Source organism: Verticillium alfalfae, genomic scaffold (genome assembly GCF_000150825.1).
Source record: "Verticillium alfalfae VaMs.102 supercont1.7 genomic scaffold, whole genome shotgun sequence".
Lineage (NCBI taxonomy): Eukaryota > Fungi > Ascomycota > Sordariomycetes > Glomerellales > Plectosphaerellaceae > Verticillium > Verticillium alfalfae.
In genome coordinates, this window is record NW_003315032.1 from 1050660 (window position 1) to 1065992 (window position 15333).

The 15333-nt window shown below is 57.2% G+C and overlaps 7 protein-coding genes across 7 annotated transcripts; 4 read left to right on the plus strand and 3 right to left on the minus strand.

Moving 5' to 3' along the window:
* Positions 1–602: 602 nt before the first annotated feature.
* On the minus strand, positions 603–1436 carry VDBG_06144 (conserved hypothetical protein; the record flags this gene model as incomplete). Its single annotated transcript, XM_003003656.1, has 3 exons — positions 603–631; positions 694–1037; positions 1099–1436. 3 exons carry the CDS (start codon positions 1434–1436, stop codon positions 603–605), a joined length of 711 nt encoding a protein of 236 aa, XP_003003702.1.
* A 604-nt stretch (positions 1437–2040) lies between these two features.
* On the plus strand, positions 2041–2384 carry VDBG_06145 (conserved hypothetical protein; the record flags this gene model as incomplete). Its single annotated transcript, XM_003003657.1, has 3 exons — positions 2041–2048; positions 2120–2238; positions 2296–2384. The coding sequence occupies 3 exons, from the start codon at positions 2041–2043 to the stop codon at positions 2382–2384; spliced, it is 216 nt and encodes a 71-aa protein (XP_003003703.1).
* A 1215-nt stretch (positions 2385–3599) lies between these two features.
* VDBG_06146 (tubulin alpha chain) lies at positions 3600–5771 on the plus strand (the record flags this gene model as incomplete). The annotated part of the gene is made up of 5 exons (XM_003003658.1): positions 3600–3710; positions 3902–3960; positions 4023–4333; positions 4391–4894; positions 4957–5771. 5 exons carry the CDS (start codon positions 3699–3701, stop codon positions 5433–5435), a joined length of 1365 nt encoding a protein of 454 aa, XP_003003704.1.
* A 402-nt stretch (positions 5772–6173) lies between these two features.
* VDBG_06147 (nucleolar protein) lies at positions 6174–8015 on the minus strand (the record flags this gene model as incomplete). Its single annotated transcript, XM_003003659.1, has 4 exons — positions 6174–6689; positions 6762–7820; positions 7882–7948; positions 8005–8015. 4 exons carry the CDS (start codon positions 8013–8015, stop codon positions 6174–6176), a joined length of 1653 nt encoding a protein of 550 aa, XP_003003705.1.
* A 662-nt stretch (positions 8016–8677) lies between these two features.
* VDBG_06148 (conserved hypothetical protein) lies at positions 8678–10832 on the plus strand (the record flags this gene model as incomplete). The annotated part of the gene is made up of 4 exons (XM_003003660.1): positions 8678–9426; positions 9529–9753; positions 9803–10286; positions 10365–10832. 4 exons carry the CDS (start codon positions 8678–8680, stop codon positions 10830–10832), a joined length of 1926 nt encoding a protein of 641 aa, XP_003003706.1.
* A 759-nt stretch (positions 10833–11591) lies between these two features.
* VDBG_06149 (ribosome biogenesis protein RPF2) lies at positions 11592–12695 on the plus strand (the record flags this gene model as incomplete). Its single annotated transcript, XM_003003661.1, has 4 exons — positions 11592–11605; positions 11662–11815; positions 11912–12065; positions 12124–12695. 4 exons carry the CDS (start codon positions 11592–11594, stop codon positions 12693–12695), a joined length of 894 nt encoding a protein of 297 aa, XP_003003707.1.
* An 817-nt stretch (positions 12696–13512) lies between these two features.
* VDBG_06150 (conserved hypothetical protein) lies at positions 13513–14889 on the minus strand (the record flags this gene model as incomplete). Its single annotated transcript, XM_003003662.1, has 2 exons — positions 13513–14490; positions 14581–14889. The coding sequence occupies 2 exons, from the start codon at positions 14887–14889 to the stop codon at positions 13513–13515; spliced, it is 1287 nt and encodes a 428-aa protein (XP_003003708.1).
* Between the last annotated feature and the right edge of the window lie 444 nt (positions 14890–15333).

Below are 15333 nucleotides of genomic sequence, written 5' to 3' on the forward strand. Positions count from 1 at the left end.
CGGCAAGTCGCCCTTTGATTCCCATCAACCCCCTTGTAGAGCCAATTGGGGGATTTTATCCTGGACAGGGTCGACACCATTGATCCGGGGCGACCAGCCCCGCCGGCACCGTTGAGATGTCGAAAGCCTTCAATCCTTCACTGCCTGTAAGTGTGTAGACATCGGCGAGGCTATGTTGACCAGGAGCTAGGGGTGTGACCTCCAGCTGTTGTGGCGCTGGCGCAAGAGTCCGTTGTCGTTTAAGATCTGTGCCCTCCGGCATTACCTCCAGGCCACGCTTCCGACTTGACTCATCAAGGATCTCGGAACGCATGCGCATCATGCCCTCGACATGTTGCTGGATCCGAGGGACAATCGGGTTGTGAGGATCGCTGGGTAGCATATGTTAGTCCGACATCTCGAGTCATCAGCACAATTGTTACAATACCGTTTCGCAATATGCATCAGTAGCATCCTTGTGGTTTTCTCCATGGACTTCACTAGCACACGTATCCGGGGTGTCATGGGCGAGTTGGCAAGCTTCAAAGGGTTGAATTGGAGGACAGCGGCCAGAATTCTGTTCGCTGTGGTAGGGCGCGTGCGTACAAGGATGGACAGACAATTCAGAGTAGCATCAACGAGAAGAGCATCGCTAGTGTTTGGGGCATCATGTCAGTAGCGTTGAGGTTGGAGCACGGAAGTTCTTCTCCTTACCTGGCCTGGTCTTGAAGTCCACCCAATATCCTGTCAAGCAACCCAGCTGCTCGCCTCTAGTGTCTGTGATCAAGGGTCTGATGATCTCGGCACTATCCAGAGAAACATCGAGAGAATCACGCGCTGTGAGGTTGGTTACACGACGACCAATTGGCTGGAAGAACGAGCACGACCGTACCCGAGGTTCTTGGGGGTTTGCGACTGACTGCGCCAGCACAACCCGTTGCGCAAACTTCATGCAGCATATCCGCAGAGAAGGCTCAGCATTCTCCCAGATACGCAGTATACGAGTCTTGATCTTAACCATGCGCTCCCATGTCATGTTATCGTAGGAATTGTTGATGCTGTCCACCAGTCAGTTTGCGTCTCTTTCGTGCCTTCGACTCTCCTCGTCGGCGCACTCACATCCACCGCAAGGCGATCGGGTAAATGCTTGCAGAAGCTTGAATTGCGCTGCGCAACACCTGCAGATCTTCGTTTGGGTCTTCCAGCAGGTCTTTCAATGTTTCGAGAACAAAGAGCTGCATGGTCTCCTTTTCGCTCAAGGGCAGTGCTGGTGTCGCAAATGCTTCGGCAAGGAACTCTGCGCCCCATCTTCGCAGTTCGAGGTGAGCGGATGGTACAACAATTTGCAAGATGCTCTTGACCACATTCGAGTAATATTTAACATCGCTTAGAACAAGCTTCCGCGCATCGTTCAGTTGCCGGATCTGGTCGCTGACGGATAGTTGAGGGGACGCCATGATGTTGAGAGGCTGCAGGCTCGTAGCTCTGCGTTTGTATGTGAAGTATTGAGTGCGAATCGATTCTCCGAAGTTTACAGGCGGCGTCGGCTAGGGTTCATCGGCTACGAGCTGTCGCGACCTGTGGAAATTCCTAAGCTCTGTCCGAGCCGCATCCCGCCCAAGTATTGCAGGCGCTCAAAGGTTCGTGTGTCTGATGATCGTGGTGAGGGCGTTTTCGTGTTGCTGAGAGGGGGGGCAGGCTGCGTAACAGAAACTCTACTGCACGACAAGGCAGGCAGGATATGTTTGGTTCGAGAGTGAGGTTCCACGGTCTCGGTCTGGACGCGCGAAGCTTGGATTGCGTAGGTGGTCTGTGCACCCCACGCAGAAGCTCCTGTGTGATCCCTGTTCAATCTTGCACTATCGGTTCTGCCGTGCTTTTCCCGGAGTCTTATCGCTTTCATTGTTCGACTTCGATCCAGCAACTTTTGCGACACGAACATCCCGAAGGTCATCGAACGACGATTGAACAACGACACAACCTCACAAGCCGCGAACTCACGGCTCACGAAGTCTTTGACATCTCACGGCTTGTTCTCAGAAGCAACAACTAAACAACACAATGGCGGGGTACGTGTTCAACTTGACAGATGAACAGCCAATTGGTCGAATAGTGGCCTGACGAGGGACAGAACTCAAAGATCATCATACTACGACCGCCACCTCAGGCAAGGCCCGGCTCTGATTCGGGCGAGGAAACCGTACATAGTCAAGAATGCTGTTCTCGGCCTGGGATTGTGGACCATTGTTGGGGGTGTCTGTAAGCTGCCCAGCCAAGCTCCCTTACCATGGTCATCTTACTGACCCTGAACGCAAGACTGGTACACATTGAAGGCTGTTGGCCAAGACGATTTCGAAGATGTCAAGGTTCCTGATGCGCCCAGAGAACCCCAACAAGCGAAATAAATCGAGAATATTGTGACGCGCACTGGGTGGACCAAATGAAGGGTGGTGTGTAAGGCTAAGCCTAAGGGACAGCAGGCATGGGCAATTTATCCATGGTTGCTCTGTAAGATTGTATTGGAGTTGGTTGTTACATCGATGCCGCACATGCTCTCAGGAGACATGGCGGAAGAAGGCCCGAGGATGCCTTTTAGATATCCCCCCACTGAATGAAGACATGTACAATTCTGTCCTGTGGTAGGCATGGTTATGTTTATTTGTCGGTCCAGGACACATGCTACTTTGACGTTTTTTGACTGGACCTGGCCATTTCTCCCCCATGTGGTAGATGGTTTAAAGTTTTCTGCAAGGGAGTCGGCCGACCTGCTTGTCGCAGAATCAAGGAGCCGCATGTACTGCAACAGACTTAGTAACATGGATACCCTGAACTTATCATTACTGCACTGACAACCTCGGCAACAAAGACAAAGTTTAGCTTGGTCGAACGACGTGAGTTATGCAGATGATTCTGCATTGCAACATGATGAACCTCGTAGACTCGATATTGAGGTTCACCATTTTGCTCACGGTGGAGTACTGATCGGCCGTCTGTACCATATCTGGGTACCTCTACGAAGGGATGTAGGGCCCAACAACGCATGAAGAGTAAAGAGGGGTTACCCCCCCTTCAAAATGCCAGCTAGCTAGCTGGTCGCACCCACCCACCCGAACCTCACTCCGCGTACATTACATTAAGGAACACCTCTGCAACGTTGAAATTCCTCTCGACGTGGCAGCTGTCAAACGAGGAGATGCCTCCCATCTGACAGGGTCTCGTAGAGACAGGACAAGCAGTGTCCCAGACATTCATCACCAACCACTGCTGCCACGGAAAGCCGACGGTGTCCAATCATGGCCGCTTCTGAGCCACTGCTGTCCCTATTCGATACCCCACTTCCCTTGTGGCTCAGCACGGACCATCTGGCGGTGAGAAGCAGAAGCTCGCTCATTGGCCTGTGAGACGGCAAGGCCCAGAAATCCACCAGGGTCCAGCACCTGAGGACCTGGCGCTAACCCGCGATGTGCATCTCCCAGCGCCTTCCCCCTATCGCGCCACCCGATAGTTGACGTGCCCCGCCTTGAAGCCCACAATTGAACACCCGGTCCCTTTACTCTGTACCCAGGCCCGCCAAACCTCACCACAACTGGGAAAACCACCTCCTTCTCCTCCTTGCCTTCCTTGGACCTCTGGACCACACCAGCGCTGCGCGCGTGAAAGCTGCTCTCTTCTCCGTTGCAGTCTCCGTCTTAGCCTCTTCTCCGACAACATCATTCATCATGAAGGGCGAGGTATGTTGAAGCTTTCCCTGTTCCTGAAGCTCCCATGCCAGATGAAGCTATCGCGGGCCGTCCCATTCCTCAGGGCCGGACCCCTGAAAACGAGTGGAAATGGAACTCTGCACTTCGGCTGGCTGAATCCGCCATCAACCATTTTTGTTTGGCCTCGATTCAAGCATGCTTACAAGTTGGTCCCTTTTTAGATTCTTCACCTCCACCTTGGCCAGGCCGGTGTCCAGCTGGGTAACTCTGCTTGGGAACTGTATGTCCACTCGACCCGAAACTTCTCACCATGCTGCTGCTCGGAGGCTGACCTCTAGCTAGCTACCTGCTCGAGCACGGCCTCGGCGCTGATGGTCGTCCCGACCCCAACGGCCCTGAGATCGGCGACCCTGGCTCTTTCGAGACCTTCTTCTCCGAAACCAGCGGTGGCAAGCATGTTCCTCGCTCCATCTTCGTCGACCTGGACCCCTCGCCCATTGACGAGATCCGTACCGGCGCCTACCGTCAGCTGTTCCACCCCGAGCTGTTGATCAGCGGCAAGGAGGATGCCGCCAACAACTACGCCCGTGGCCACTACACCATTGGCAAGGAGATGGTCGATAATGTCATTGACCGCATCCGCCGTGTTGCTGGTAAGAGCCATCGGCAGTGATACATCTGTAAGACGGTATGCTAACGATGCCGTCCAGACAACTGCCACTCCCTCCAGGGCTTCCTGATCTTCCACTCCTTCGGTGGTGGTACCGGTTCCGGTTTCGGTGCCCTCCTTCTCGAGCGTCTTTCTACCGAGTACAGCAAGAAGTCCAAGCTTGAGTTCGCCGTCTACCCCGCTCCTCGTGTCTCGACGGCCGTTGTCGAGCCTTACAACGCTGTCCTGTCCACCCACAGCACCATCGAGAACTCCGACTGTACGTTCCTCGTCGACAACGAGGCTGTCTACGACATCTGCCGCCGCAACCTAGACATCCCCCGTCCCTCGTACGAGCACCTCAACCGTCTGATCGCTCAGGTCGTCTCTTCCATCACCTCGTCTCTCCGATTCGACGGTGCCCTGAATGTCGACCTCAACGAGTTCCAGACCAACCTGGTGCCCTACCCTCGTATCCACTACCCCTTGATCAGCTACGCTCCCGTTGTGTCTGCTTCGAACAGCCAGCACGAGAGCTTCAAGGTTCAGGAGTTGACCTTCCAGTGTAAGTCAATGACGGTCTGTCGTAGTTGATGGTGGTAATGCTGATGACCAAAAAAAAAATAGGCTTCGAGCCCAACAACCAGATGGTCGTCTGCGATCCCCGCAACGGCAAGTACATGGCTGTCGCTCTGCTGTATCGTGGCGACGCCGTCCCTCGCGACTGCAACGCTGCCATTGCCGCGCTCAAGGCCAAGTCCTCCTTCAACCTGGTCGAATGGTGCCCCACGGGCTTCAAGCTCGGAATCAACTACCAGAAGCCTGTTGCCGTCCCCGCCGCCCCCGGCGATGGCGGTCTCGCCTCTGTCGACCGTTCCGTCTCCATGTTGTCCAACACCACCGCGATTGCCGAGGCTTGGTCGAGGCTGGACCACAAGTTTGACCTCATGTACAGCAAGCGTGCTTTCGTGCACTGGTACGTTGGTGAGGGCATGGAGGAGGGTGAGTTCAGCGAGGCCCGTGAGGATCTTGCTGCGCTCGAGAAGGATTACGAGGAGGTTGCCGCCGATTCGTTCGAGCCTGATGAGGGTGACGCTGAGTACTAAGAGGTGAAAGACGACCCCGGAGAGTTGCCTTCCTCGCGTTTGCGTTTTGCTCTACACACTTGGAAGGGGATCGGGACTGCGGCTGGGGGTGGATCATGCTTCTGCAGAACAAAAACCTGCATTGCTTCCTGCCTTCTCTTGCATCCTGATAGCCTGTCGAGGTGGTGGTCTGGTAGATTTCTTTGTTCTCCTCGTCCCCTCGTCGAACGACACGACGCTAGGCCTAGGATTGATTACCCCTTCTGAAATCCATTACCCAACGAATGGATCTTTTGTTATCTGGAGTCTCTGTGATTTTAATAGATGAGGACCAGGCTAGCGTTGTGGGGTCTTTCGTTGCTTGTTTATCACGACTGCGGACATGTGATTTAGCTGGTGCTTGGTCGAGGTAGCTCGCAAGGCAGTTGAATTGCCTGGTGGAACAGGAAGAGCCCAAGAACCTCTGTCGAGTCAATCGGTGTGAAGTATAGAGATTTCTTCTTGACGTTGGTTCAAGCACATGAAATAGCGTCGTGGATTCAACTCGACGACATGAGACGGATTGATGAACCAGTCGATGGAAGGAAAAATGCGAAAGCATCGGGAAGAGACCAGATTAATCACCTTCGAAGCCGAACACATGCATAACAAGTCAAGCCATGAAAAGCCATGATATCTCTATTTTCGTACGCCGACCCCCGGTCCATGTAACACAACACACAAGTGGTATCACAACAGCTACCTTAGTCCCCATCCCCCTCAATCCTTACTCGTCTTGCCACCCTCCTTTCGCCATGCCGCGGCCCTCACGGCTCCACGGCCCTTCTTCTCCACCCGTCCCTTGTTGACCCTGCCCTTCTTCTTGCCGATCCTCACGTCGCTCGGCCGCCCGTCATTGGCGCTCGCGCGTTTGCCTTCAAAGATGATCTCCTCGGGTGTCTTGAGGACGAGCCCTGACCCGCTGGCCTGCTCCTTGCCGTCGCCGCTACCACCGCGGCCCTGCTTCTTCTTCTTGTGGTCGTACAGGGCGCCCGAGCGACCGAGCAGCTTCGAGGCGCGGCCGGCCATGGAGAGCTCCTCGTTGGTGGCCTTTTGCTTGTACTTTGTCGACTTCTTGTCCGTGGCCTTGTCGCCGGCCGTCTTGGCGCGGGAGCGCTCCTGTGCGAGGGCCGTCTTGTGCGGGGCCTTGGCACGGGTGACGCGGAGGGTGCGCGGGAGCATGGGGGGAAACTTCTTCTCGTTGAGGAGCAGGGCGGCCTCGACGTCGTTGGCGTCCTATTTGGATGTCAGTGGCTGCTCATGAAACCTGTAGAGAGGGAGAATATGGGTGGATGGGGGAGGACGGACGTGAAACTGAACGTAGGCGAAGCCCTTGCCGACGCGGGTCTTGGGATCACGGATGACGCGGACACTCTCGACCTTGCCGTCTTCCTTGCCAAAGACGCGCCAAAGACCCTCCTCAATATCGGAAGGGACCTTGTTGCGCTTGCGCTCCTTAGTCTCGCCGCTGGCGTCCGTGTTGAGGACCGTCTCGTCGTCGACGAATCCGAGGTTGCCGACGAAGACGCAGCGACGGTGGTCTGTGGGCGCAGGGTGGGCGACGCTGTCGACGCGGATGTGGCGATCGAGGACGACGGAGCCGTTGAGCGTAGTGCAGGCCTTGCGCGCCGCAGCCGGGGTTGAGTAAACGACATAGGCGTTAGCGGACTTCGTCGTGGCTTCCATGAGCGAGTGCGTGATGTAGGCGGCGCGCTTGGGCATGGAGCCGGCCGAGAAGGCGAGCGAGCGGAACCGGATCGACTCAATCTTCTCGCCCTTTTCCAGGACGGTCGAGAGATGCGTCATGAGCGTCTTCTTCGCTGCCTTTGTGGTGCTCGCTTCGGCGGCAACATTGGCAAGGAAGACTGTGCGGCTGGCTTTCTCGACATCCGTGTCCTTGGTGTTGGCATCATTCTTGTCCTTTGCGACGAGAGATTCGTGGACGGGGAGGACTTCCTTCTCCACGTCATCGTCCGAGGTTGTGTCATCTGCCTGCTCGGCCTTGGGGGCCTCCGACTTGTTCTTCTGACGCTTGAGCTGGGCCTCTTCCTTCTCTTCTTCCAGTGCGAGTTTGTTCAAGTATTTGCCCTCGAGGTCGTCTTCGTCGCGCTTGCGCTTGCGCTCCTTGGGCTTCCGGGGGGGTTCCAGCAGGCGCTCCACTGCCTCCTCCACATCCTCTTCCTCGGAAGCCTCGCCTTCAGCATCGCCTGAGAGCTCAGAGAGGTCGGCATCAGCATCCACCATGTCCTCATCATCGTCGTCGTCACCAGCTTCCTCCTCCTCGTCGGACTCTTCGGCAGCCTTTTTGGGCCTAGGCGGTGGTGCCTCGGCATATTTAGCCCTTGGGTGAGGTTTGGCAGGTCCAGCCTGGAGATTGTCAGTCAAGTTACGTCTCTCCGTTGATCGTACAGAGCAATTATCGGCTTACGCTCGAGGAGAAAAGAGCATCGAGGGTGGGGTCCACGGCTTTGGACGAGGCCGTCAACTTGGAGGTTCTGATACAAAATTAGTACACAATTCTTATCTGACTCGATTTCAAAAGGCAACCTACTTTTTTGACATGGTGTATGACAATCGGTGGTTTGCGACGGACTGATGGGATCCTGGCCGTTTCGTCAAGTCGCACCCCGAAGAAAAATGTCGAGCTCTAGGCCTCTTCGCAGACACTAACGGTCAACTTTACAGCGGGGCACATCCCCAATCTGGCGCTGCTAATCGATTGGTCGAGTTTTGCCGCGCCGAACCCGCAATGTGACCCACTTCCGGGCGCCTCTCACCGCCTCGGCTCCCAACCAATGAACGGGTTTTGTTCTGCCGACCGAAGTGATGCTGGTGCTTGGTGCTGGTGCTGGTGCGCAAGAGGAGCGAGAAGAGAGGAGCAGAGGCACGAGGTAGATGAGCGCATCTGATGGAGTGGCAGGTTCACTAATGCTTCTTCCGGTTTCCCACTACAACACCACAACACCCACCCAACAAGCTCTGATTTCCCTACCAACAGGAAGCGAAACACCTCATTCCCAATTTTATTCCTTTGACTCTGGCAATTTATTCTCGCAGCACCTCCTGCCGACACCCTTCGCGGCCGCTGCAGCTCCGCCCCTCCAACCTCTTCCCGACCCGACCTCCTCGCGCGAAAACCTCTCCCGCCCAAGCCCCAACAAGTTTGCCCCAACGCGAATATAATACATCCGTGTTTGCGACTGTGATCACACAGGAAAGAAGCGATGGCGGCCGCTGGGGCGATCCCCCCTGCGCTCTCGCCAGAGCAGCCGACCCTTGACCATGACGACAGCAACATCTCCAGTCCGTTGAGCGATGTCGAGGACGGAGACGGCGACGAAGGCTCTCTCGATGTCATGAACATACATCACGATACGCCTCGCCAGCATGACGACGACGAGGGCGATGTGTCCGAGTCCGACAGCAATCTCTCCGACGCCAACGACACCGAGGCCGAGACGGAGCGTCTCTTCGACACACCGCAAGCCCAGCGACACCGAGACGTCGTCGTCAATGAATTCAATGACGGTCAGATCTTTGAGCACACCCCAAGTAAGCTCCAGAAAACATTTTCCGTCGACGACGAGGCCGACAATAGCGATAATGAGTCGCTGTCCGACAACGACGACGTGTCCCTGGCATCGAGCCCCGGCGACGGATCCCCTTCCCCGACCAAACCTGCCAAGCCCGCCGTCACGTCGTTGGCAAGCCCTGTTCGAGAATCATCGGAGACGAAGAAGCGAAAACGGTCACTTCCCGTCGATCAATCCGACTCTGACCAACCCTTGAGAAAGCGCACGGGCTCGTTCGCCGCGCCAGACTTGGGCGATGCTGCGCGCCGCGAAGATGATGAGGATGATCCTCTGTCGACGCGCCCCAACAGCGGGAACCAATCTGCCGACGAGGAAATTCCAGTCCTGACCACCGAAGCCAAGACTGAGCCGTCTCGAGACAGCGCCAGCCCAGTCAAAGCGTCCAGCGTCACGCGGGAAGCTCCCCGAGGGAATGGCAGCAAACACAAGACCGAGGACGGGCGACGATGACAAGATCAATGACGCCGATACTCACGAAGAAGGCACCCCCCGACGAGGGCGTTGAGCCCCGTGTGGACGAGGATGTGGCTGTTGCCCGAGGTTGAAGACGATGCCGACGCTGCCGCCAGAGACGAGGAAGAACGTAGGGCAACCACTTGCAATGGCATGAACGAACGACAGCTAACGCCACGCGCAGTTGAGAGGAAACAAGCCGCACTCGACGAGTGGAGTCAGCTTGAAGCCAGATTTGTGCTCTTCCGCGAGAGGTCAGTTCCCATGCCGGCTTATGCCTGCCCGTTTACTGACTTTGGCCAGGCTCTACAAGGAGCGCCTTGAGCGTTTGGAAGCCGAGGAGCAGTCTCTCCAGTCCGACAATCCTACCCACCCTGAATATCTTCTCATGAGGCAATGTCTCGACGAGCGACTCGACAACAGGATGCGCGAGGTCAACAGGGAACATGAGCTCACAATCCAAGCCCTCGACAGACTCTCCGTCGCACGCAGGGCGCAGATCTGGGGTCAATTCTACCAGGGTATCCGGGAGAAGCGTGAGCAATACCTGGAATCGCTCAACCAGGAGTGGTACGAAACCCAGAACGCCAGGCGCAGCGCACACAGCGTCCCCGACTACAGCATTCAATTCCCCACGATCCCTGCCCAGCGCACCAGGAATGCTGTCGCATACAACACTGAGGTGGCCTACCTCGCAGGCCTCGCCAAGCATGAAGGCTTTCCCGCGGTTCCTGCGATGCGAGGTGCAAGCGCTGCCGAAATTGATGACGATCTGGAAGCTATCAAGGTATGCCAAAACAGCAGAACTTGAGTGTCAGGGAACTTTCTTGCTAACGACAGTCAGCGAGCCTCGCGTTCTCGCCAGAGATCAATTATGCAGCCTCTTGAAGACTATCAGGCCGTTTCATTTGGAGGTACGCTCGGTCCGGCCGGCGAACAGTTTATCAAGAACACGCCTTGGGCAAACCCCAACCACATCTCCCACAAGATGCAACATGTGCCTCTTCACTCTGAGCCCGGTTCCAGCACCGCCATGTCCTCGGCGCCGCCACAAGCTGGTCCCTCGCATGTGGGCCAACACCACCACCACCATCACCACCACCATCAGCAGCAGCAACATCTGCCGCCGCCGCCGCCCAACGGACAGGCAACATCTCAGCAGTCACCAACACTATCAGCCGTGTCTCCAGAGACGTTGCGAACGGCCAGCGTCCTCAGCCAGGGCGTCCACATGAAGCATGCGGGAATGGGCGGTGTGGGCCGCGGAACCAAGGCAGTACAGGCACAGGAGCCGGCATCGAAACAGGATATGCCCATGGCTGTGGCAACCTAAGCGACGCGATCACCGGGCGGCAATTTCGGCGTTTCATTTGCGGAGGGCGCTCACACGTGCGATGATACCCAGGCCACAGGTGACACAGGGCCTTTGTTTTCGGATGTCCATACTCGGCGCGCCACCACGCGCAACTAGAACTGCTGGCATTCAAAGAGGCGCATATGCGCTCCTCACACAGGGCGAGAGTTTTCATGTCCTCGAGACGAGCGGTGGGGGGAGGGAAGTGGCTTTGCTTTGCTTTGTGTAATGAGAAATGTACAGGATACGGGATAGGGGAGCGGTGATGGGAACCTAGTACTCGGGTGTTTTCGGCAGCATCGATCGCATATAACGCAATGGAGTCAGTCATCAGTGAGGATGTCGGCAGCTCAATGGCGGCAGCACCTAAATTCCTGCTTGCTCATCTGGTCGAATACACTCCGAGTTGTCAATTGTCGAGGATTGGAGCGTGAGCGAGGGCGTGAACGTGAACGTGAGCGTGAGCAGGGGTCCTGGGCGGAGTGCACACCGCGGGGTGTAGGCCTATCGATAAGACGGGCTCCACCAAAAAAACTGTTCCCAGCCTTTGCGTTCAACTTCACCATTGAGCTCTGCACGACAAACTCGACTGCCGCCTTGTCGCCACTGTCCATTGCATCGATAGACCGAGCGAATATACCCCTTGCCAACGCTCGTTTTTCAATCTGCCCGGCGTGTCAAGAAGGAACGAAAAAGAAAAAAAAAAAAGACCGGCCAATCTCAGACCCACAGCCCACGATGCTTCGTCAAGTGTGAGTCTCGGATGCCAGCAGCCTCTCTATGCCGACCGTACATCTGACCAAAACAGCAAGCGCCGCAATGCGCGAAGCAAGCGCGCCCTCGCCGATCGCGAGCCCAAGGTCGTCGAAAACCCCAAGCGTCTCATGGCCCTCAAGGGCTCGACGTGCAGCCAGGTCGTGCAGGATGCGCTGAGCAACCTCTGCATCATGCGGGAGCCGCTCGTCAAGAAGTGCGACTCAGCCCCCCCCCTCCCAGTCTGATATTCCCGAGAGAACAAAAGAAGAAGAAGACTACAGGCATATGAAAAAAAATAACAGGCTCACGAAGAAGACGAGATCCACCCGTTTGAAAAGGCCGACTCGCTCGAGTTTCCCCGGCGAAAAGAACCCAGTCGTCCCTCGTCATGTTTGGTTTCCACTCGAAGAAGCGGCCGCACACGGTCACGTTTGCGGGGCCTCTTTGCGCCCCAAGGTGCTCGACATGCTCGAGATGCAACTTCGACGTCGACCCGTTTCGCCAGCTTGAGCAGTTCAAGAGCGCCAAGTTCGCGTCGGCCAGCGGCCCATGGTCGTATTTTTCCGGGCTCGGCCTCGGGACTCGCCCGTCGCCAACGAGTACACCATGGCCAAGAGCATGTGGACCGACTTCTTCAAGGGCGAGCCGTCGGACAAGGTCGACGTCGAGGGCCTGCGCTACCTCGTCAGCCTGTCGGTCGAGGAGGAGGGGCTCGCGGGCGCCAAGCCGCCGATGCGGCTGCGCGTGTACACGATCCGCACGAGGCGGTCCGGGCAGCGGCTGCCGCGCGTCGAGGTCGACGAGATCGGCCCGCGCATGGACTTTCGCGTCGGCCGCATGCAGCAGCCCGAGGAGGCCGTGCTCAAGGAGGCCATGCGCCGTCCCAAGACGACCGAGGAGCGCACCAAGAAGAACATCAAGACGGACGAGATTGGCGACAAGGTCGGTCGCGTGCACACGGGCCGCCAGGACCTCAGCCAGCTGCAGACGCGCAGGATGAAGGGTCTCAAGCGCAGCCGCGACGTCGCCGACGACGATGCGGCGAGCGACGACGAGGTCAAGACGGACAAGAGGAAGAAGAACTGAGGCAACGTCCCGGCCATGGGTGGGAGGGGGAGTGGGAGGGGGGGTTGTCGTACAGGTGGACCGTGCTAGGTGATGTGGGTTCTTGCTTCTGCGTCTCTTTCTTGGGCTGGCGTTCGGGAAAGGAGGGGATGCATCTCTGGCTTGCGATATAAAAAGAAAAAGCGGCGTCGTGGCTGTTTCGGTACTTCGGACAGGCTCTAGACAGGATTCGGTCATCATCATGCTATTCCGTTCGCCCTTGTATTCTTGAAGCCGTCATGTCGGTGGAAACACCAGAGCGACCACGCTTGTTTATGTGCTTTGCTTACTTTGCAACCTATTCTCTTTGGATGAAAGGTTGTCTACATGGTTCCTCTGCCAGAACTCGAATGAACATGCCCAAGCCTTCCCCCCCCCACCAAAGTCTGATCCGAACCGTTTGGACCCAAAATGTGACCCAGGACGCGCTATACATATGCTATGAAAAAGATGCTCCCCCTAAAACAAGATCCCATGATACCGCTCGAATCACCGCCATAAGCGTCTAGTGGGTGAATCAATTCTGCCAAACGCCTCCTGTGACAACTACTAGTCCTCTCTAGGCGTGCTCAAGGAGTAGGGGCCATAGACTGATACTCATACGACGCCGCCCGTCAAATCCTGGGCTACCAAAATATTCCGCCAGAAATGAAGAAGAAAAAGTAAAGAAGCCAATGAGGGATGATCCCAAAATCTGGGTCAGCAGCGCGCCTCGGCAATCTGACACCATGTGACCTGAAGCTGCATCTTTGTTCCGATCTGCCTTTTCTATTCCTTTGAAAGTCTGACATCAGCCGGATCACCCGAGAACCGCATCACCCGGGATGGGGATCGGCGGCAGCGACTGGGCCTTGGCCAGCATGCCGGCAAGGATCTCGATGTGGTTGACAAACGTCTCGTTGAGCATGGTGGAGCCCTTGTCCGTCTTGCCCTCCTCCGTGACCCAGTCGGCACCCCAGACGTCGGGCGGGATGACGGCGCCGTCGTAGAGGGCGATGCGGACGGGCCACTCGAGGTGGGCCCACCAGGGGCTCGCGGCCTCGAACTGGGAGACGATGCCCATGACCTCGCGGCGGGCGGCGCCGTGCAGCCACCAGACGTTCTCGATGCTCTTGAGGCAGGCGAAGAAGCAGGCGAGCACGACGAGGGCGCGCGGACGGCGGGCCTCGATCAGGTCGAGAAAACGCTTCGACACGGTGGCCGGGAAGGCGAGGGCGGCGCCGCGGTGCGGGATCTTGTGCGCCCAGTTGAGGACGGCGACGGCGTGGAGATAGGTCTGTTTGGTCGCCATGACCGTCACGGGGCACGGCTCGGTGGCGAGCTCGTCGTCGAGGTCCGCGAGAAGGTGGCCGAAGAAGGACGTAGGGGCACAGCCGTCGAGGTCCAGCTGCAGCACGGGCTGCGAGTCGATGATGGGTATGACGATGCCCGAGGAGCGGAGCCAGGGCCAGGACGAGGCGACGACCGTCTTGACACCCTGGAAGGCGTGGAACCACGAGAGCGGCAGCGTGTAGACGCTCGAGGGGTCGGCCGGGTTCGCGTCGTCGCGGATGAAGATGCGCGAGGCAGACGACTGGAAGGCAATGAGGGTGGCTGTCAGGAAGAGGGCCTCGGCGTTGGACTCGTTGATCCCTTCGTTCAGAGACGCGCAGTACGCGGACAGAGACGAGGCCATGTAGGAGTGGGAGGCGCGGGCGAGGTCCTTGTCGTCGGGGTTGAAGGAGCGGAGGTGAAGGGCGGCGACGGCGAGCATGGCGTCGGCGAGATAGTTGCGCCGCTAAAGGCGAGGCGGGGGACTGTGTTCTGCCAAATATCGTCGGTGATGGGCGAGTTCACGACGAGGGTGCGCGATGTCATGGATGTGTACTGGTGCATCAGGCGAAGCTCGAGGAGACGGTTCGTCGGGGACTTGGTGCTGATGGTGGGCGTCGACGGCATGGTATAGAGAGGTGTGGCAAATGACAGGGCCGGTGATGTGACGCCTTGTAACGGTGTCTTGAGGTCGCTGAGCGATGGTATGGTGGGAGAGGAGGCGGGCGTCGAGGCGTCTGCCGCTGAGGCCGTTGTCGAGGCGGGGGCTGCCGGCGATGGTGCTGAGGCGGTAGCGACGAGATCTTCGACGATGTCGGGGTTCTGAAAATCGCATGCCACGCCGTGCTTGAGGCAGTTGCCGCATCGTGGATGAACTTCATCGCACTACAGTCGCGTCTCGTTAGATCCGAGGGTCCGGCATGGCATGGCGAGTGGGAAGAGAAGGCAGCGGTGGAGGGGACAGGCGTTACCTTGATCTTGCGCGACTTGCACCGCCGACAGCCTGCCCTCGATTTCTTGTGTGATCGTCGGGGAGGCATCCTACGGGGCGCGAATGAGTATGGAGGGATACGTGTTCGAAAGCCTAGGGTTGAACTAGGTATTCAGGCGCATTGCGCAGGTTGAAGTAGATTTGGTGTTGCTCGGAGAGTGGAGGCTTTCAGCAGCGAAGATGATGGCACGTAGTTCGAGTGCCCAAGGCAAGTGAAATTCGCTGTATTGTACTACCAGTCGTAATGCTCCGCAATATGCGTAAGGGCGTCGCTATGACGCTCAAAGCGTTCAATCTGATTGTGGTCGGTTGGCGAAG